Source organism: Cydia splendana, chromosome 2, assembly GCF_910591565.1.
Source record: "Cydia splendana chromosome 2, ilCydSple1.2, whole genome shotgun sequence".
NCBI lineage: Eukaryota > Metazoa > Arthropoda > Insecta > Lepidoptera > Tortricidae > Cydia > Cydia splendana.
The window spans coordinates 15,913,406-15,936,454 of NC_085961.1; the positions used below are offsets into that span (position 1 = coordinate 15,913,406).

Below are 23,049 nucleotides of genomic sequence, written 5' to 3' on the forward strand. Positions count from 1 at the left end.
AGCGACTAGCGTCGTGGGTTGACCAAGTTTAGTATTCGTTAATAATGATCTACTTAGTATCAAATGTTAGGTACCTACCATTAAAGACAAAGCAACAAATAACTACTTAAATTAGACCAAATTGATTTAGTGCATTAATTATTAGGGGCAGACCGACTTTTAAACGTGATTGTATTTATTTATATCATATTATGTAACGAAGACTTTAAAGGTTCGTTCCCTATTGTGGTTCCTATCCGAATTTCTGAAAGTATATTTTTAGTAAAGTAAAAGTAGTTATTATTTTACTTTTATGAAGCTGGATTGAAAAAAAACTTCTCACATTCGATCGTCCGTTGTACAGAACTCTGTCTTAGTGTCATCAAAAAACCCTATTTGCATAATTCAAATCAATTTGTTTCGTGTTGATAAACACATAACAGGAATTAGGTACATCAAATGTCGTCTAGGATAGTAGAATTCTGCGTATCAATGACGTCTGTAGTAAGATTCGCAATGAGGGAAAATTTATTCTATTAGGATTTTTCCTTATCGAATAAATTGTGCACCGAATCTGTCCACCACATTCATGCTCTGTTTGTTGCTTGGCATGCAGAACAGATGTTGTTTAAGTACCTACAGATGGCTGCAAGTGCTTGATAGGTACCTACAATATAAACATTTGCAGTTGGGTATAGGGGGCGTGCATGAACTATATAGGGGGCAGCATAGGAGCCGTCAGATTTTTGGCGCTAACGTAAATGTGACGTTTATGCTCCGATGTAGCCCACAAGATGGCAGAACAAAACGTACTATGCACAAGGAAACGTACCTACGAGAACGGTAGATGGTAGCACACTTGCTTTGGCAAAGTACATGTGCACATATGTTTCCGATTCAGGCCACAAGATGGCAGACTCTCCAACGCGCACGGTCCCTATACATACGATACAATACTGTTAGGTACACTCGATCTTTCTCTTAATTTTACTTTCAGTATATAGCCTAATATTTATATGGACTATAAATAGAGGTGCATTGTAAAAACCAGAGAAGTATTTTGTGGTCTGACGCTAACTAAGTTTTAAGACATTTGGTAGGTAGGTACATTTGTAGATTTTGTAGTTAATAGGGGGTACAAAAACTGAAATAATAGGGATTTTTACTGTATTAACAATCTTCAAGGACACCTTATCATATATCTTACTTATTTACATAGATTTGTACAAATATTATATCAAACATCGATTATGAGGCCATAATTCGATTTAAAAATCAAGCTTTTCTTTTATCCGATTTCACTTCTAGATGGATCAAGTTAAAATAAGTAGGTACACGTGTACCTACTACTGAATTAATTACCTATACATCTTCATCAATCAAAAATTATGTGGATCCTTAAATTTTGATTGCTTGGCATTTGGAATGTTACGACCATAAGTATTTTCAGACGGTCATACATATATTAAGGTGTTATTAACACTCTCGGATTGTCTCATATCATATGCATAAGATAATGTCAGTGTAAAGACGAGGGTTGGCATTTCGTCCACAATCGCGGCTCGTCACTAGCGCACCAATGAAAAATTTAACGGACCACTTTATCTCACAACGCAGCTTCTCGCGCTAAATGTCGAACACCACTAATCTTAGTTCCTTCACAGAAAACAATCAATCTAAAGCTAATTTTTATACATGTCAGCTAGCACCTTTTCCATGGGCGTCTGTCCGATGGTCTTGGCGAAGAACTCCCTCTCGAGCTGGTGCGGGGAGACGAGGCGGAGCAGCGGCAGCAGCAGCAGCAAGCGGCCGAAGCGCGCGGGCGCCGCCGCGTGCGCCGCGCGGGCGTGCGTCATCAACATCACCTGCGCCTGGTCTTGGAGGTTCTCGATCTGCAGAGGATCCTTGAGACCGCGTGTCTCTGGAAAATTAACGTCACCATCAGAGGACTTCTTGCCGATCTCGCTGGTGGTGAATAATAAATTGTGAGGAAATAACGAGCGAGCGATTTATACTTATATCTGTCGCAGGGAAATTATCAAAACAGAGATTTGATCAAATCTCTAAGGGATATGATCAAATCACGTAGGATGTTAAAATGGCGAATCCATATCATCAATTCCCTAGAAAAATTCAGTCATTTGACCAAATCACTGACTCTGTTTAGTGAAAAGACAAAATCGGCCAATAAACGCGAAACGCTTTTTCATTTCACTAGATTTGTTTAGGAATTTGACAAAATCCCTAACCACGACAGTAAGTTGACGAAACGAACTCAAAAAGTCAACCAGATTTATCATTTCGCTAAACAGGTTTAGTGAAATGATAAAGTCTCAACTGGAAGATGGTAAGTATATGGTGATTTGATTAAATCTCTGAACGGTTTAGTGAAATGATGAAAGCAAGTACAGAATACAACAGTTTACTCTACAGTTAAGCGATTTGATCAAATCTCTGACTAGATTAAGTGAAATGGTAAAATAAAATGTAAATGTATGGTAAGTAGGTATGAAAGCTGTTTAATAAAACCAGCTATTTCAATCGAATACAAGAATAGGGGGTTGTAAACTGATACATAATTATTAATATATATGTAATAGTATTAATAAGTAAAGCTAAAAATAAAAGTTATGTCTTGTGCCTACAAGACATAACTACGGTCCCGTAACGGCAAATATTGTCTGGCCATAAAAGTGCACTTTGTTATTATTGCAATGCATACCTAAGCTCCGACCGCTACGAGCGGCATTTGTATTCGTTAAGTTCCTGTAACGTTATTGTATTAGTTTATTAGGGTCTATTATCCTTGTACTTTTTACATTTCAATCCGATTTATTAAATATAAATTGTGTTTAAAAGTAACTGCTGTCTATGTTTTTCTGATAATTATCTGGTGCTTTATTTCGTGCACGGTGTGAAATAATTAATTTGAAGTAGAGGAAAGTACTCAATTAAAATTACGTTTACGCACTTGTAGCTTCGTTTTTCATTACCGTCAATACTGGCAACTATACCATCAGAAGGTAACTTTCTTTACCATAGTTTATTGTAGTAAGAAAGTATGGTATAATTAAAAAGACAATCCCTCTTAATAATTAATAATTATGTATCAGTTTACAACCCCCTATTCTTGTATTCGATTGAAATAGCTGGTTTTATTAAACAGCTTTCATACCTACTTACCATACATTTACATTTTATTTTACCATTTCACTTAATCTAGTCAGAGATTTGATCAAATCGCTTAACTGTAGAGTAAACTGTTGTATTCTGTACTTGCTTTCATCATTTCACTAAACCGTTCAGAGATTTAATCAAATCACCATATACTTACCATCTTCCAGTTGAGACTTTATCATTTCACTAAACCTGTTTAGCGAAATGATAAATCTGGTTGACTTTTTGAGTTCGTTTCGTCAACTTACTGTCGTGGTTAGGGATTTTGTCAAATTCCTAAACAAATCTAGTGAAATGAAAAAGCGTTTGGCGTTTATTGGCCGATTTTGTCTTTTCACTAAACAGAGTCAGTGATTTGGTCAAATGACTGAATTTTTCTAGGGAATTGATGATATGGATTCGCCATTTTAAGAGCGCTATTACATTTCGGCGTTGAGCGAGTTTAGGTATTTTACGCGCTGCGGCAGGCCGTGCGAGCTTAGTATGCCGATCCCTTCTACCACACTCGCACTACAATGATGGATTAAACATTCTTGATCCTTCGCGAAGCATATTGAAATCAACCATAACAACACTAACTGTGCTTAACTTTTAAAGTCCTAAAACTGTTATTTGGTAAGTACGAAAATACTAAATGCAGTGCAAATGTAAGTGTGTGCAGTGTTCATAAATTAATTTTTCATCTATTTTTGACGATTTTTGACCCCCCACCCCTCAAATCATCCAAAAATCATGCTTCGGATGACTCTGTTTCCTCCTACGTCATACTACCATCATCCGATGTCCAGACCCCCCCCCCCCCCTCCTTCCATTTGAAACGACGTAATTTATGAATAGCCCCATACTCGTACTTATGAAGGTATAAGTATTACTCGAAATAAATTATAGGTACTCGCTTATTTACATGTTTCGTCATAGCATTTGGTACCTATAGGTTGTAAAGTTTGTACCGTAAACCGGGGTTACTTTGATCAATTTTAGAGTTTGGCACCATTTTTTGATGATCCTAATATACGTAAAAATATGAAATAAAAATATAATAATCGGCTTTTACTCTTCTTTCCGCCTGACAAATAAAAAAAAATTAGGACATATATTTTTTTCAGAAATAAATAAAAACAACGCGATCAAAGTTATATTGAGAATGGGGTTACTTTGAAACCACTATTTTTTTTGCTGACAATCTAAAGTAGTCCCGCTAAAAAGCCCGTAAAAAATAAAAAAATAAAAATCGGTTATGTACTTTTTAAGTTATTTATATTTTTAAGGTGTGGGGTTACTTTGATAACATACCAAATTATACAAATTAATAACTTTAAGCGCTTATTACATTACCTACTATAAATAACGTAGGATATTAACTTATTATCTCACTTAGCAACTGATTTTTGAATTCCAAGTTTTACGGTTTCAGTAAATTTGGTATGTGCACCCGGGTTTTTGATATGTTGCCTTTATACTTATTGTATAAAGTTCTATAAAAAAATGTATGCTTTCGGTGCGGCACGAATAGATTTTGTGCCCGCCTCTATGTGTGCGAGTGCATCATTGAGTTGTTCTTCTTGGTATTTTTTGTAGTCTCGTTAGGTACCCAATATTTTTTTGTAATCACTGACATTGTTTCTATAAAAAAAACAATTAATAGTAGAATTCATTAATACCCTGGTGGGCTGGTGGCCTTACGCACGTATAATAAAACACCTAAAGCAAAGACGCAGGATGAAATATAGCCAATTTCCACCCAGAAAGTTAATTCCATACAATAGAGACGGGTAAAAGAATGTTTAAAATCAGATGAGCAGCTCCGGAGATCAACATTTGCATACAAACTTATAATTCTACAACCTCTACCTCTTCCACTGACTCAAAAGATACCTATTTATTATTGAAAAAGATACATAAGAAAAATCGTAAGTTGCCAAAATAATTCATGGTGCTACTTTAATATTTTGATCAATTTCACCACGTATAAGTGATCAAAGACACCCCGACCCATGGATTCCCCGGCTATGTGCGCATGTGTAGGTTGTCGAATACAGGTATTTTTTTATAAACTCACGAATAAACACTGATTAACCTAAGACACTATAAAATTACATGTATTTAATTATTGACACAAATACCGTTAAAGTTTTTCAACCAATAAAACCAGGAAGAAATGCGTACCCGCCATTGATTTTTTTTTCAAGACGAAATAATAATATTACACTCGAATCCGGTTACTGGGCGATGAAGCAACTATCAGTGTTGCCAATAAAGAAAAAATAACTGGGAAGGTATTTTCCAACTCGTCAAAACAAGCACTTTAGTAGCGGAGGGAAGTCGTTATCAAAGTCGACCCGCAAATCAAAGTAACCCTTTAACCCCGGTTTACGGTATCAACGAGGGTTTAAAAACGAACTAGTATTGAGGATCTGATGATAATGATGATGATTAAGGTGGTCACGGATACCAATCAACCATGTAGTAACATGATTAGGCTCGTTTGATTCGTCTCAACAAGATCTTTGACACTGAAGATACACAGGGTCTGATGATGGAGCTGGAAGGCGGCCACGGGTACCAGTCTATCATGTAACTAAACCACTTCGTGTTTGGGCTCGTTTGATTCGTAGCAACAAGATCTTTGACACTGAAGATACACAGGGTCTGATGATGGAGCTGGAAGGTGGCCACGGGTACCAGTCTATCGTGTAACTAAACAACTTCGTGTTTAGGCTCGTTTGATTCGTCTCAACAAGATCTTTGACACTAGGTGATACACTAAACACGAAGCCCAAACACGATGCCCAAACACGAAGCCCAAACACGGAGCCCAAACACGAAGTGGTTCAGTTACGTGATAGACTAGTACTCGTCGCCACCTTCGAGCTCCATCATCAGACCCTGAGTAGTATCTTGTGTCAAAGATCTTGTTGCGACGAATCAAACGAGCCCAAACACGAAGTGGTTCAGTTACATGGTAGACTGGTACCCGTGGCCACAGTCCAGCTCCATCATCAGACTCTGAGTACTAACTTTTGTCAAAGATCTTGTTGCGACGAATCGAACGAGCCCAAGCACGAAGTGGTTTAGTTGCATGGTTGATTGGTACCGGTGACCACTTTCAGGCTCCATCATCAGACCCTGAGTACTATCTGAACACCAGCTTAGCGAGGAATGCCTCAAACTTGAGACAAGCTGCATTTAAATATTCATGTATGTATAAGTACTTACCATCTTTTTCTGTCCCTTCCGCAACTGCCATTCAAACTCATTTTTATTGTTTTACGTAGTTCTTAATTTAATTCTCAATATGTTTTGTCGTAGTTCTAGTAATTGTAGTTAGTATGTATTATTTTCGCTTATAAAACTTTCCAACACGTGAACTATGGCTCACGTATATTTGTTGTTTTTGCTTAACGCGTTTTAATCCTTGCTGTGTTGTAACAGATGGCGCCAACTGCTCGACACTTATGTCACAATTGGTCGCGTTCACATTTTAGTCTTTCGCCATTATTTCTTTTGGTTTTTATTTTATTTCCATAAAATGTAATTATTTTATAATATTAATGAATTACTGTTATTTATTTATTTCCAACTCGTTTGTTTTTTTGCCACTGTTCATTATTTAAATGTTGTGTACTATCCGTTTCCGTGATTCACTCGTCCATGGCCCCGACGGAAGACCAGCGTTGGCCCATTTAGGCTAACACCATGCTGAGTCGGGACCATTTCGTGGCTATTTACTTGTTCTGTTATGTAATGATATGTGTTGTAATGTTAAGTGTAAATTTTAATTTTCGTTCTTCTTTTTTTTTTCTCTTGTCTGTTACCAATTTTTTATGCCACGAATAAACTATTTCTATTTCTATTTCTATCTATTTCTATTTCTATCTTGTGTCAAAGATCTTGTTGAGACGAATCAAACGAGCCCAAACACGAAGTGGTTTAGTTGCATGGTTGATTGGTACCGGTGACCACCTTCCGGCTCCATCATCAGACCATGAGTACTATCTTGTGTCAAAGATCTTGTTGAGATGAATAAAACGAGCCTAAACACGAAGTGGTTTAGTTGCATGGTTGATTGGTACCGGTGACCACCTTCCGGCTCCATCATCAGACCCTGAGTACTATCTTGAGTCAAAATTAATACATATAGAATGTCAGGTCGTTTCAAATATTTTTAATCCTGTCCGGTAGTTTATTAAACTGTACCATTATAAATTATAATACTATAAAAACAGTGCTAGGATCAAAGTCTCTCGTTGCGGTTTACACGCACACAGTATAGCGTTTTACACGGCGCCCGCCGCACACAATGATAAAAAATCTCGTTGTCGCCGTTGAAAATGTGCGGAGCCGACCGACACACGTCCTGCCTCTACAAGCTCTGCCGCGGCACTGAGCTGGCGCAGCGCGCGTCATCGGTAATATAGAGTAGTTTTCAAAAAATTGCCAAAAAATTATAGTAGAATTTCATAAACACTAATGTATACCAACAGTATAAGCAAACGTTGCAGATTGCTTGAGTATGAAAATGACTTCGATATTAAGTAGATTTTCGTAGGAATTGACACTTGTTTCGGAGAGAAAATTGAGTTCGTTTTACTTTGATTTTCTCTTTCTCAAAGGTGTGTAGGAAAAATATCGTTTGATATGCCTAAAGTACAGGGTATTAGTAATACAAAATAGCCAGGTTTAGCAGAGTAAACTTCTCAACATTTCCAAATAAGAGCTTGCCATTCAGTGCTTCACGGGGTTTTTCGGAAACGACCATCAGAAAAAAAATCATTACTAATTTAATAAGTCCTTTTTCTAATATTTACAACGATATTTAAAAAGATAAGAAGACGCTTTTCCTGGAACAAGTACTCATTGTTTCTAATAATGAGCACAAAGTCCTGAATTTCGTCGACTAGTATCATCAATTTTGCGTTATTTCGACTTTTCTTGTAAGAGCGCTCTTAACATCCTGCGTGATTTGATCATATCCCTTAGAGATTTATTGATCAAATCTCTGTTTTGATAATTTAATTCCCTGCGACATATCTACTGACCTGATTTGAAGAGTACGATTGCCTTCATGCAAGCGAATTCGGCCGGGTCGACCAGCACTGCGCGGTACCGGCCCAGCACCTCACGCAGTCGCCGCAAAACACCTGAGCCCGCTCCAGATTCTGACACAAACAATACGTAAATATGTATTAAGTAGATACTTATCAGACTCTGTAAATCTACCGCAAGCGGTGCATTTCATCAGGGATGAACTTTTATATCATAATCTAAGCATTGTGATTTACCCTGATCTGATTGGTCACTGCCGAAGAGAGCCGTACACGCCGCGTCGAGCGGCAGGCACCACTGGATTGCGTTTAGCAGGAACAACTCTGACCATGCCTCCTCGAGCAGTATAACCTGTTAAACAAACGAAAATCTTATATTTGCTCAGTGATTAAATATCGCAAAAAAGAAGAGGCATTTTTTGTGTATGTTACTGAGTAGGGTTAGATACGACATATAAATGCTGCCATTTATAATTCTTATGGATTCCATCAAGCGTCGATCGCACTGGAAAACAAACGTGGATGTAAATGGGTAGGAAGTGGTAAGTAATAGGTACACATGTTCGCTAGGGCTAGACAACATGCAATCGTTATTTACGAGTTAAGTAACCTGAACAATATTATCATATTGGCAAGCACGGGAATTATAAAATTACCTGGTCTCTGAAGGCAAGGCTAGCGAAAGAAGGCAGGTTTTTGGCCCATTTGACGGCCATGAACAGCAGCCGGGCTGCTGTCTCTGCCGCGCTTTCCACTCCAAGCGGTCTGAATCAACAATTCCATGGATAGGTAAGGTGTCGCAGCTTTAGTTAAGTTAAAGCCAGCTAAGGGAATAGTGCCACATAATTTTTGCCTCTAGTGTTTACTTCTACAGTAAGAGTTGAAAAGGTAACAAGTAAGTAAATAGTAATAAATGCGGTACCATTCTAGCTTCCCTACTAAGTTCTTATAAGGTATTTTTAAAGTACAGGGGCACTTGCCACACTTGACTTTATAAAATTCATCATTAAAGTACCTAAGCTATAATTTATAGAAAAATTAGGAATTGCGTTTACCTGCAAGGCCCGCAGTTCTGAGGATAGGCAGCGAGGTTGGCGGCGGGCGGCGAGTAGGACGTTGAATCTTCCTCGTTGGTAACATCGATACTGTCATCTGGGAACATAATAACCGGGAATCGTTACGGTATTTCTAAAAATCACAATATCACTCATCTACATACGTACCTAATATAAGTAATTTCTGTGATGATATTAGTACTTTGATAATGACAATTAATTAACAGAATAACTAAATCTAATTCTGACCTTATGTCATATTAGTATATATATAGTCCACCATTTGTAATTTTATGTGCAATAAAGTATTAAATAGATAAATAAATAAATAAAATGCAATAAGTATATTAACAACCGAGAGATACGGAGATTAAACATCGACAAAGAGTTGCAGAAGTGTATTGTTTGTTGAAGAGGTTTAGTAGAAAAATTGTGGAGTTTCACAGCTTAAAGTAGATGGCCCAGCCTATACTTACTTAACTCAATCGTCAAACGTCAACTTTTCAGAACCAGAGATACCGCATAATGTACGGATAATGTACCTCTTCCACTATTAACCACACTTTGCTAATAAGTAGGTAGGTAGGTAAATTATAGTAGAGGATCCCAAGTAGGTAAGGGTCAACCTTAACTGATCTGTAAACCGGATGAAAATTATATTTTATCGAATAAAATAATATATATTTCTGAACATACTTAAATCAATACGGTTGCCTAAAAAATATGTTCATGGCTATTATTCATTTATTTTTTATATTTTCAAATTATAGTGACTTGCTGACCGAACGGATTAAGTTCTAATGGAAAGTATACAACATATAATTACCTACACAATATGCATCAGTTATATTGCTCATCTTTTTCTGGCCCCTAATACCTATTATCTGGTTGTTGGTATCAATTTGCACCCGTGACCGTAACGTGTTCTTTTCTTATTTAATATCATCTATTTCTTAGGTACCTAAAGAAAAAACCGTAAAGCTGTCACTTCGTAACCACAAAAAAAACGGGGCAAGTGCGAGTCGGACTCGCGCACGAAGGGTTCCGCACCATAATGCAAAAAACGGCAAAAAAAAACGGTCACCCATCCAAGTACTGACCCCGCCCGACGTTGCTTAACTTCGGTCAAAAATCACGTTTGTTGTATGGGAGCTCCACTTAAATCTTTATTCTATTCTGTTTTTAGTATTTGTTGTTATAGCGGCAACAGAAATACATCATCTGTGAAAATTTCAACTGTCTAGCTATCACGGTTCGTGAGATACAGCCTGGTGACAGACGGACGGGCGGACGGACGGACGGACAGCGGAGTCTTAGTAATAGGGTCCCGTTTTACCCTTTGGGTACGGAACCCTAAAAACGAAAAACCCGTTTATAAGGAAGTAATTTGGATTTATTGTGTCTCACTTAATACACGCAGTTGTTTCATCGTTTTTACCAAATAAATGACCCAGACATTTTATTGCAAGGTTAAAGTGCACCTCGTTGGCAATTGGTAATTTCCCTATATTTATAGGTACTTATCATGTATAGTCAACATGTGACCGGACTCACTTGGACTGGATATCCCTAAAGTACTGAGCGCACAATGTTTGACAACATAAGTGAGACTGTAATATTCTATAATATCCAAAAAAAAAACTAAAGGGTAAATTCGTAAGTACCTATTTATTATATGCAGGTGTTTTTTTAATGTCAACCGTACCCTAGTTAATAAGGAGGGTTTTGTGGATTTATCTCGAATATTTGTAACTATATATAGCTATATTTGTATTTAAAAAAACCTTATTGAGCTTACTATGGGACTATACACAGAGGTGATTTATTATAATACCCTCTTGGTCCAAGATACCGCAGTGCGGACACATCCCGGTGCTATGCTACTCACCGTCGCAACCGGAGTTCCTGATGTCGCACGATGAGTCTGGCTGCAGCTGCGAAGGCACAGCTGCGAAGAGTGCGAGTACCGCTTGTAGGAACACTAAAGAAACTCACCGTCGCTGTCAGAGTGATGCATCTTCTCGTGGTCGTGCGATGAGTTTGAAACTGCGGTGGTTGGGCGGGTACAGAAGCGGATACCACTACGGGGTGGGTAGTCCGCTGCAAGGGTACTAGAGAAACCGTTGCTTTCGGAGGCGCAGCGGTGGTAAGGGACGAAGGCGAGGACCGCTACAGAAACCCGTTCGTCGCTGGGTAATATCCCTCATCGTGGTAGAGCGACGACTCTGGCTTCTGTTCCGGCAACAACGGTGGGCAGGACGAAAGAAACGAGTAGGTACCGCTGTAAGGACACTGGGAACACTCAACGTCGCTGTCGGAGTGGTGACTCTCCTCGTGGTCGCGCGAGGAGTCCGGCTGTGGTTGGGGCGGCGGTAGCGGTGGGTAGTGCGGGGACAGCAGTGGGTACCGCTGTGAGGACACTGGGGACACTCACCGTCGCTGTCGGAGTGGTGCCTCTCCTCGTGGTCGCGCGAGGAGTCCGGCTGTGGTTGGCGCGGCGGTAGCTGTGGGTAGTACGGGGACAGCAGTGTGTACCGCTGTGAGGACACTGGGAACGCTCACCGTCGCTGTCGGAGTGGTGCCTCTCCTCGTGGTCGCGCGAGGAATCCGGCTGTGGTTGTGGCGGCGGTAGCGGTGGGTAGTGCGGGGACAGCAGTGGGTACCGCTGCGGCGATAGCGCCATAGCTAATGATACTGGGGGTCTGAAATAAAGAAAATTTATTTTTTTAAGCATTTATTTACATTTCAGATATATACAGTGGTGCTACTAAACTAAATTAATAACAAGCTTAATGCTAAAATAGGCCCTTGAAACATTGTACCCAAGGGCGTATTTACCCTAGGGCCATCCGGGCCATGGCCCGGGGCGCCAACCTCCAGGGGTGGCATATGCCAACCCCCAGGGGCGGCATGCCGCCCCTGGCGGAATGCATTTTGGTTTTCTTCCTTGACTTCTGGGGCGGCGAAACGTATTGGCCCGGGGCGCCAAATTTCAAAATACGCCCCTGATTGTACCATTCAAGGATGATTCATGACGGCATTTCCTTGATTTTACTTAATAATATAATATCGTCATTATTTCATTCATCTCTTCTCATTGCTAGGTTCGAAATCCACCCGTGGACTACCTATAAGCAAAAGTGTGCCTGGCCTACTTAGTTTATATGACATTATGACAATTTTAGGAATCGCACTGTCAAGAAATCCGACTTAGTATATGGCATAATGCAGAATTTCTACTTCATTGAACGGTTCAGAAGATTACCGACGATCTTATCAATTTTTACCTAACCATATTGTGTACCTACACAAATTAACGGTAATTTTTTGACATCGTATCATTTGATAAAGAGAAAAATAATGTAGTTTTTAGTGAGTACGTAGATGTTTAAACGATATTCATGAGTTCATGATTCAATTCAACTTGGGTTACAATAATTATGATCTATAATATCTATGCATTGTAAATTTTAGACGACACTAGTTATGTGGACATCGTCAATAAGGAAATTAGATGTTTCAGACCTTGCATCCTTCAAAAGTTAATCGATAGCTATTTTAAACGCCCCTATACAAAGCACGACATAGATGAAATAACATGTCGAGGTAGGCGCTAGTCACCCGTGCCGACGGTCGACCCCACCTTTGATCAGGCACTGAATCACTTGTGCTGTGGCTTGACCCTTCGCTGCCCTATAAATAGTCCTACCTGTGTCATAACAAAACATATTGTCTAGAATGTGAGCTACACTACTACAACTTGATCCCCGGATTCGGAGTAACTTCACGTAATCGGATCTCAGTTATAATATCACCGAAGTGACTGAAGTGAGTAAGCATAGTGAATATAGACCCTGGTGGTCCTATAACGCTTGGTATCTTCAAAGAACTGGAATAAAGGTGTGCTAAAGGAAGAAAAGGAACATTAAATAAACATGATATAAATATAGCAGGGTAGCAGGGTAGGGGCAATCTAAAAATCAATACTTCTTAGAGGGAGTCGTAAACATGCTTATATTAGTTCATGAATACCTTTGTTCTTGTATGTAAGTATATCTATGAAACTTAAAATTAATGCGAAAATAAATGGCCCATACCTAAATTAATCAATCCTAAAAGTAATAAAAAAACAACGGGTTGCACTCCGGGAGTGCCGGCAGAAGTGAAAACTCAATGACATTGCAACTCAAAATATTAATAGCAGCGCCATCTAGTGCAAAATGTCTGCAGCAAAATTGAGGTTAACGCGATCTAGCGTTATTTCGTCGCATTACTTGAAACCCCTCTAAGCACATCACTGAGTACTATAGTTATATTAGTACCAGTTTGAGGGAAACTCACTAGATGGCATTTAAATCAAAAAAGAAAAACTCAATGACTTTGTAACAGTGTCCGTCACACGTGACGTCACCAGGCCTATGGAACTCTCCGCGCGAGCTCGAATTTATACCTACGAATCTGTTACCGTTCACGGTAGAAAAGCAAGCCAGTTGGTTGCCACACGCGCTCACGCACGTACGTCACCGCGCGCCGCACTGTCAACCGCACTGTCAATTTTTACGATAGTTACAAGCTACGTAGGTACTATTGAATTTCTTTAATTAAACATGTAATGTTTATTACGACAAATGTATAGTTAGATATCTATATCTATTTGAAATAGGTAGCAATTTTTTTATTTATGTTGGTAAATGTTTATTTTAACGACAGTAAAGTTAACTTTATACCGCAAAGTACCTACTTACTCATTTATGCTCTGGTTAACTTATAATTAATTACCTGTATTCATGGGTTCTGTATTATTTTTCTTTATTGTGTAACATTAATCTCTATCTGGTTTTAAAATACACGAAATTTTAAAACTAATTCTTGCTGGGATCATTGTGCGGTTTATAAAACGACGTAAACACTGCGGGTACTGCAGGGACATATGACCTTTTAAAGTTAGTATTTCGCAAACACTAACGCATAACCGGAATATTAGGTATAATTTAAGATTTAGCTTTCCTGTTATTTCACTCCTGTATTTATTTATCATTTCTAAGCGTCAGCAACCCTAGCGTTGTGCCGGTGCGCGCGGTGCGGGGAGCGGCGCGCTGAAGGTCACTCCGTTGTATTTTTGTGTAGGTATCAAAACGGTAGGTATTTGCGTTTTCTTTGAGAGATAAGTATCTGTTCGTAAGAACTATTATATAATCTGTGACGTCACGTCTTACGTCTTACGCTCTCGCGAGTTTAACATTTTTTCCCCATCACAAAAAGTGCTCAGCGCCGCTAAAGAAGTTTTCACTTCAATAAATAAATAGGTAAGATATTAATCCAGAAGGGTACCTAAACGAGGTATTTTTAAAGATTTCTTCACCTATTCATTTTAGCTTCGATTTATTTAAATATGAATATTTTAATACTCTACATTATCTCCTCCCTTGTTTGATAAGAACGACATAATATAAATATAAATCATAAAATATACTTCCCATAACACTATGTAAAAAACAAATCACTTAACAGTTGAACGTTCTCGCCCTCCCCATAGTTCGCCATTCGTAGTTATTACATTTACATAATGTTATGATTTAGTGTTAAGAGAACAGCGCTGCGCACTATACCGAGATTGGTTTGCATCTGACTGCCAAATCGTGTCATAAAATTTTGGGGCAATGAGTATTAAAATGTATAAGATTCTGGGTTTGCTGAAATACCTACTTACGAAATATTATAGAGAGAGAGTAGCTACCTATATTTTAGTGTCTATGTATTAGTTTATAGGACATTTTTAAGTCTTTAAATAATTATGATCAGGAGGGGAGGTTAAAGAGCTTTCGGGTTTCTCGTGAGCACGTTGTAAGAGTCACTTTTAGTTACATATGATACGCAGATCGTTAAAGTTGTAAAGAAATGTCTAAAACGGGACATGATGGCAAACCCCCTTGGTGTTTAGTATTTGCGTAGCGTAGCGCCACAACATGGACACAACACAACTGATGTTTGTAAAATAAAATAATACCTAATGCCGTAAAACTCATCTACCTACTTACTATTTTGGCTATTGATCGATGAACCCCATATGTAATAAGTATATTAGGTACCTATTTATAACACAATTACGATTATTGTATAAGTATAACTATATTGTATTGTGACTGGTGATAGTGGTGATAATGATAAGGAAAGATAAGGGTAGGTATACAGGATGATTCAGGAGACGTGAGCAGGACTAATACTGCGCATTTCGTAAATTATAAGCAACACTTTCGTATCAGATTCAGTATTAGTGAGGTTAACGTTAATTTTCTAGTCGTGTTGAAAAAAAAGTTATTAATTTATTTACGACATGCGTGGTCACCCTAAAATTAGAATACTAAACTACCGATATTCTGTGTCAAATTGAATGTCATCACTGTCATCGCGGTCTGGTTACTTTTGAAAACTCGTATCTCACTCAAGTTTGACAGTTTATTTTCTTCGTAATCAAAAAGATAAAGAGGTTTTATGCTTATTAATTAGGTCTTGTAGGGTGACCATGATTGTAGAGGATTAAATTTGCCCTCACCAAAAACTTAAAAAATAGGAAAAAGTGTGGTTGTTTCACGTAAATACGACGGTGATCGATCAATTATCAGTTACTGAGTGTGCAGGATTAGTCCTGCTCACGTCTCATGAATCACCCTGTATAATATACCTACGTATATTATTCTGTTATTGTGCAATAGACACATAGAGTAACATCCTTATTTAAATGATTACAACATAAATGACTGTAGGTGTCACCTACTTAAAACATGTAGGTACCTACCTATTAAGAAATTTTTGCAAAAAATACTAGGTCTGACTAAATTCGACGAATAACAAAAGGAAAACACAACATTTACTGTCTAGGTATCAAAGCTTTGTCCCGCCATCAAAAAAAGTCAACCTACAATAAATACAAAGTGCTCATTCCAGAACGCCAAACAAAATGTTCTTTATTAAAAAACCAAGTTAGCTTTGCGGACGATTAAATAAAAAGAAACGGTTTCATACTAATCCAGTTGGATCATTTGACGACGGTATTTTCCTAAACTGAACGGGGAAGTTGGCGATAGTACCTACAAAGAATCTTTCCAAAAGACAAGTCAAAGAGTGATGCGCTTCAAAGGTCTTTTACTCGACTTCATGCTAAATAAGGGTTCTGCTTGTCGTGGTTTCAAATTACTTAATTCACATTTTTTTTTTGATAAAGCTGTCGTTCAGTAGAAAAATCGTCCTGACAACTCCAAAGGACTTTTTTCAGTCATGTTACATGTTACACGTGTGGTAATGGCCTTAGCACTTGCATAAATTAAAAATTTACTTACCCAAAAACACCTACTGCCACCGCAGCTTCTCTCAGAGCACGTTCTTGGTCCATATCTCTCAGCGTCTCTGGTCGGATCGTGGCAGTGTTACGAGGTTGGCGCTCATTCTGTACCGCTGTGGACAAAAGGCATACCTTATGCATCAAACTCTTTTAATACTGTGTCCAACCACATAACCCACCTGATAGTAACCAGACTCCGTCCCTAGATATTTATCATGTGTGGACACATTCACGCTGCCCAGCTTAAAATTAAGTATCTCAAGTAGCCCAGCAGAAGACATATAATGAACTCCTCGCCAAGCCTAGAATCCCTCGCACCGCTCAGGATGGCCTTCGGCTAAATACTACATTTTACTTCCATATCATACAATCTACTACTTATTTATGGATAGCGTTAAAGGAAAGTGCATACCTACTGATATTTCTGATATTTGAAATCCTTTTCCAAAAACGCAGTGTTTGAAGATCACCGGCGCGGCGGAGGTTCCCCGAAGATTTCAGCGATGCGAGGGGAATAAAAATGCACTCCATGAAGTGCACACGTCTGGGAAGTTTACCAGCAAAAAAAGAGGGTGGGAGCGGAGCTTAGTAATGTAGCCTTTATAGAAAATACACATGGGTAGTCCCGGTCAAAGTTTATAGATTTTAAGGGAGATATATCATATAACTACTTAGTTAGGGCATGGTAACATATTTTTCATGCAGATATAAGTACATAGGTATATTAAAAGTGAATAAAATGCGGTGATGGCTTAGCCATAAGGCATGTGACTTTGAAACTGAAGGTTGCGGGTTGGAACCCCGGCTCGTACCTACCAATGAGTTTGTACTAGCCACTTGCACGATCTCTCTAACCCGGGGTTAACCGGTTAGACCGTTAACCCAGTGTCAATTTGTACTGGTAATCATTGTAACTCCATGTTTAACCGGTTAACCCCGGGTTAGTGAATGGTGAAAGTAGTGTTAAGTATTGCATGTTAATACTGGTTATATGTAGGTGTTCGTGTGTATATAAAATAGCACACACCAAAGCGTACCTAAAGGTATAGGCACCTCTAATAATTAATTTTAGACGTTCCGATCCTCTCCGTGTGGAATCTACGTATAATGAGTCAACTTTTACAATTAAATAAGTAAATTAGTTTTATTTGTTTCACAAAATATGAATCCCCACCGGGGCTGCCATTCGTGAGCGTTCTGTTAATAAAACCCCGTCATCCGAAAGTCTGACAAAACAGCTCACATAAAACTGCAAATGACACGCGCCCCCTCCCTCCCAGTGGGGGTGGTGGGGGCTTCTATTTGATTTTATTGCCGCCCCGTGCACCTTTTACTGGCGAACTTTATCTAACGGGACAAACTAGTTGGGGAAGTTGGTTTTGCTGCTGCTTTTGTGGGTACTTATAGGGTTTTAACGCACGAACCACGAAGAAGCAAAAGTTTACAAAACTTAAAATGTAATATTTAGGTACATATTACCTATATACGTGTGTGGTTTGTTATTGATTTAGCAGACCGTCACTTATTAACTTTCTGACAAAAAAATATTTTATGTACCCATGTATGTATACAGTATGTACATTTAAAACCATTTAAATACTTCATAGATACATTAAATAATGAAATTAAGGGTACTACGCTTAATTTTATTAAAAAAATTGTATTAATTCATAATAAAACAATAAACTCCCAAAAGCCTAAACTTTAAGATTTAGGTAACTAAAACGTTCTGAAAATCTTTTAAATAAAAAAAAGACCTTTACTTAGGTATATCTACATCATATAGTATAATGTCTTATGTGCTATTATTTTGATGGCAGGGACATAAATGCGTTTTATGGGTGTGTTGTCGTTTTCGATTCTGCTCCCCATTTCTTTTACGACATCCATTTGAGATATTAGGAGGTAGGTACATATCTTCAGTTCTTCATATTCAGTTCTTCAGTTCTTCGTATTCACGGTATGTACAATATTTATATCATTCCGTTACTTACATATAGGTACCGACAGATAACTCACACCCTAAATCGTTGAAGAAACCTAGTCTTGACTATGAAAAAAAAGTAGTCTTTAAAACGTAATTAAGAGTTCAATTAAGAAAATATATTTTTGAAATTCAGCTCCTAGAAGAAGGTCAAATGGGGTGGACATTTTAATCGACCGTTAATTTGGATGCAGTCGTGGTTGGAGGCTAGTACCCAGGTCCTAGAGTTAGACCAAGAAAAATCTGCAGCAATTTTGATAGCCCACGCAGTGCAAGTGTTATGTATACGTCATAATTTTATAGAAGTTTGACGTTTAAAATAACACTTGCACCGCGTGGGCTATCATAATCGCTGCAGACTTTTCTTGGTCTAACCCTAGATAATACATTGATGCTACAGTTCAGCTCTTTGATAATTCTGATAAATGTAAAATAGGTACTTCTATTAACAAATAGGGGAGCACAATTTTGTTTTTTTCGACAACTTCACGGTTTTCCAACAACATTGCGTGTAACAAAAATGCTGGCAATCAAACTTCGAACTTTTATTTGCATCCCCCAATGAAATGCAACTCCAACAATGAAACGTTGATTCAATTTGTAGGAAGAAGGCGTCAGACAGGCGTGATGAGGTAAAGCTAAAGTGATGTAGGCACCTGCTCTTATCGAGGATTTATACGTCCGCCATGAAACAATATAGACAACAAGGAATACCTACCTACTCATAAAAGCTAGAAAAAGTAAATTGATTCAAGAGTTTAATTAGCATTCGAATCGATGTATTTGATTTAGGTAGTCGTCGTGTTCTTGTTACAACTCAACACTTAGTACGTGGAAAAACGAACCTAGCGTGAATCGAATATTTAACAGATACTTTATTAATTTAAAACTAATATATTTACAAAATGGCAAAGGAATCTTAACCAACACCAACACCTAATAAAGGCGTAATTTACTGATTAAATAATTGTAATTTACAACTCTTGAATATACCCGTAACTTTAGAAATTTACCGGCAAATCTGTAACTTAACGTAGCCGACGGCACATCATTAGTCGGGGGCACAGAAGCGCGCCCTGAGGCACGCCCGCCCCTTTATCACTTTACTTTAGCTTTGTATTATTTTGCTCTCGGCTCTTTGAAAAGGAAAGCGTAATTTGGTTACGTTTTGAGATGTCGACGGTAGTCAGGACTCAGGACAATCTAATTATTCTCGGCACTGCGTTTCACGTTGTCAAAAGCCTTAGCTAGTTCAACTAAACCAATTAAGGGTTTCGCTGTAATTACGCCTGTCTGGGTGGAGTGGACTGTTGAAGTTTTTGATTTGTTTCGTTCGTTAACAAAACATGAATAAAGCGGACAACGGCATTGTATTGTAAAATTTTAAAAGATACTTATTGCTTTTGATTTATATTTTAACTGAAATACAATATTAATCCAATTTGGGTGTATTAAAATATAATATAATTATGTCAGAGAAAATTAGGCCTGAATATGGCATCATTTATTTTGAGCGGAATTCAAACTTGTTGATTTCATATTGATCTCACTGATTTATGCTCCAGAATAATCATGAGCGAGATGCACTGCGACCTGCTAGTATAATGTAATGTCAGATAAATTTATATCGAATCAAGGACAGATTTCAGTTTAAATGGCACTCATAGTATGAGTGATATTTTAAAATATCCTGATAGGTATTTTATGTTGACAAAATATTCTAAATGGTAGCTATGGGCTAACTTTAATCATAACATTTATTTAATAAAATCCTGTGTGATATTACAATACATGCCTAATGAATAAGACAGAATCAGTTTTGTTCTAGATGTAAAGAGTGTAAAGCAGAGAATTAAAGATTCATTTGTAAAATTAAATGCTAATGGGGCGATTTTGAGTTTTAATCCGCGCCGCAGCTCCTTCGCGAGACTAAGCCGTAGATTACGTGGTAGGTACAGTCGGATACATAATGTGATATTTACTACCAATTATTAAGTACCAGGCACCTACATAATTTAAGACAAATAGGGACTAGATATACATACTAGCTAAGGAGGATAAGGAACATACTCAACTCTATATTTCAAGTAGGTAGTCGGTATATTTTGAATTTAAATGGAATACAAGAAGGTTCCAATTTCAAAACTGCAATAATGACAAGGGGGACTCAGGAGGATATGTAGTTGACGAAACATAATTTGCTACGATTAATCATAGGCACAAGTAGTTCGAGAGTTCATCAACTATAAAAATAAACAGTATTAGGTACCTACCTATTCTAAGAAACCTTTCGTGAAGCACGGAGTCAAGTAACTGCGCTCACTGACACATTTAAAAAATATGCATATGTATCTTGTAAATAGCACGAACTACATATTTAATCAGAAAACCACTTTTTCGAGTTTGTCATGTTCGCGAACGAATAACCAACAAAAAGTATAATAATATTAATAATATATTCCAATAAAATAGTAAAATAACATTTGTTTTGCTCTTTTGCATCAAGGCTATTTTATTAATCATATTTATAAATAGGTTTATAGTCACTTAGGTATATATTTATAAATGTTCTGGCCAGCTAAAGGAAAAACCCAACTATGTAATATAAAAAACTTACTTTGAGTTCAAGTAGGCACCGCAAACGCAATAAATTTTAATCAAGTACCTATGCTAGGAAAAGGTATTTAGGATTTATTTATTATGTTGATCATGTGTAGTAATAAATTTGTATTCAGGTATTTATTTATTACATTATGTCCTTTTTCATAGATAGGTATCAGTCACACTCAAGATTTCCACGTACTAAGTGTTGAGTAAAACAAACTTACTGTGCTGTGACCGAGTATACTTAGGTAAATCCGGCGTCGCGTACCCTAACAGTTAACTGTTTATACCGAAGTTAAGGCTGCAGTAACAGACACTGATTAATGCGAATTTAATCCTTGCACAAAACCCTTAAATCCGGCCCTGAATAATGGCCCTTATCCCCCAAAGAGTCACATCTCTCCAAACTTGCGATCAAATATAAACTTTAACCCCCTGTAATTACGCCCTAAATCCAATGGGATGCAACCAAAACAAAGCCCCATCGAATTTCGAGACTAAAATCCAGATTTCTAACTTTTAAACGAACAAATATGACTTTAAATGGTAGCAGGTTAGAGTTGAATTTAAGGCCACTCGAAAATAAATTTTATTTTCGTCTATTCAACTTGAATTTCAACCCTAATATTATGGGCATAAATCCAAAATTCCATTGGATCCAATTGTTGGAATCAATAACCATTAAGCCGAATCAACTTGACATAAGTCGTTTGAGAGCGAGACGGGCTTAGAGCTTGACGCGCGAGTGAGGTGGTCGACACGATATTGAGGCCTTTCACTTTGACTAAATGGCTATGGGACTTTGCGGCCAGATGAGACCTGCACCTGATGTGTTTGATTTTATTTCGCATTTTTTTGCGATTAAATTTGATATGTATAATAATCCAATTTTATTATGGAATAATATTAACATCAATAAATTGCTCTGATAATTAGATTAAGATTAATTACGATTCATAAGAGCTTGTTGCTAGGCCTACATGAATAAAGTATATTTTTGATTGATTGATTGATTGCAATTATGCCAATTTTATTGTTTTCTAAAAACAACGACGATAGGCAAAGGAGGCAGCGGAGCTTAATAAATGGAGTTATAGTAATTTTGTACAATTAATCTGTATATTTTATACCTGATACAATCGGACTTAAAGATTATATTTACAATATACTTAGAAACAAATTAAAAGTGGAAAAATTCACTGCCTTGGGAGGGACTTGAATCCGTGACCACTGGATAGCTAACTCAGTGCCTGCCATCTGAGCTACCAAGACCTTACCCAATACAGCGAATTTTCCACCATATATGACCCTTATAGGGACGCCCTCCCAAGACAGTGAATTTTTCCACTTTTAATTTTTTGTTTCTAAGCTTAATAGCATCGTCCGCAGACGTTTCCGCACAGTATACGTAGTGAAAGATACCGAAAGTTGCAATTCTGAAAAATGACCCATCTAATCTATAAGGAGAAAGCAAAAACTAAGGGCAAGATCAGAAGCACCGAGTGCCAGACCGCCACGCCTTACCAACGACCAGCCGTAGTTAAAATGTAAAATTAATAGACAGTCCGTGGTTAAACATCCCCTCATTTAAATACGCGCTCCAGGGCGCTCTTTGTAGCGCCGTAATGAGGCGAATGTGCCACCATTACTCTGCGGTTATTAGATTCAGCTTAAGGGCATTTGCATTGTGGTTTGATTGGCAAGTTTTTAAAATTTAATGATTTTCACACGGCTTCACTGCGCTAGTGGTGTCGGATTTTTTTTACACAAAGAATTACTTAAACGTCTTTAACATATCTAGTTATTTCTAGCACAATTCTATCAGAGTTAGATCAAGAAAAGTCTGCAGCGATTTTGTTAGCTCAC

The 23,049-nt window shown here is 37.8% G+C and overlaps 1 protein-coding gene across 1 annotated transcript in view; it reads right to left on the reverse strand.

Annotated features, from left to right (window-relative positions):
- Positions 1-1,646: 1,646 nt before the first annotated feature.
- Positions 1,647-23,049, reverse strand: part of LOC134805494 (photoreceptor-specific nuclear receptor) — a 44,964-nt gene continuing 23,561 nt past the window's right edge. The window contains exons 5-11 of the mRNA XM_063778791.1: positions 16,594-16,708; positions 11,819-11,958; positions 9,257-9,353; positions 8,858-8,966; positions 8,439-8,553; positions 8,196-8,315; positions 1,647-1,900 (exon numbers count right to left, since the gene is read on the reverse strand). Of these exons, the coding sequence (XP_063634861.1) occupies positions 1,662-1,900; positions 8,196-8,315; positions 8,439-8,553; positions 8,858-8,966; positions 9,257-9,353; positions 11,819-11,958; positions 16,594-16,708 (935 nt within the window). The 3' untranslated portion in view covers positions 1,647-1,661. The remainder of the gene's footprint in view (positions 1,901-8,195; positions 8,316-8,438; positions 8,554-8,857; positions 8,967-9,256; positions 9,354-11,818; positions 11,959-16,593; positions 16,709-23,049) is intronic.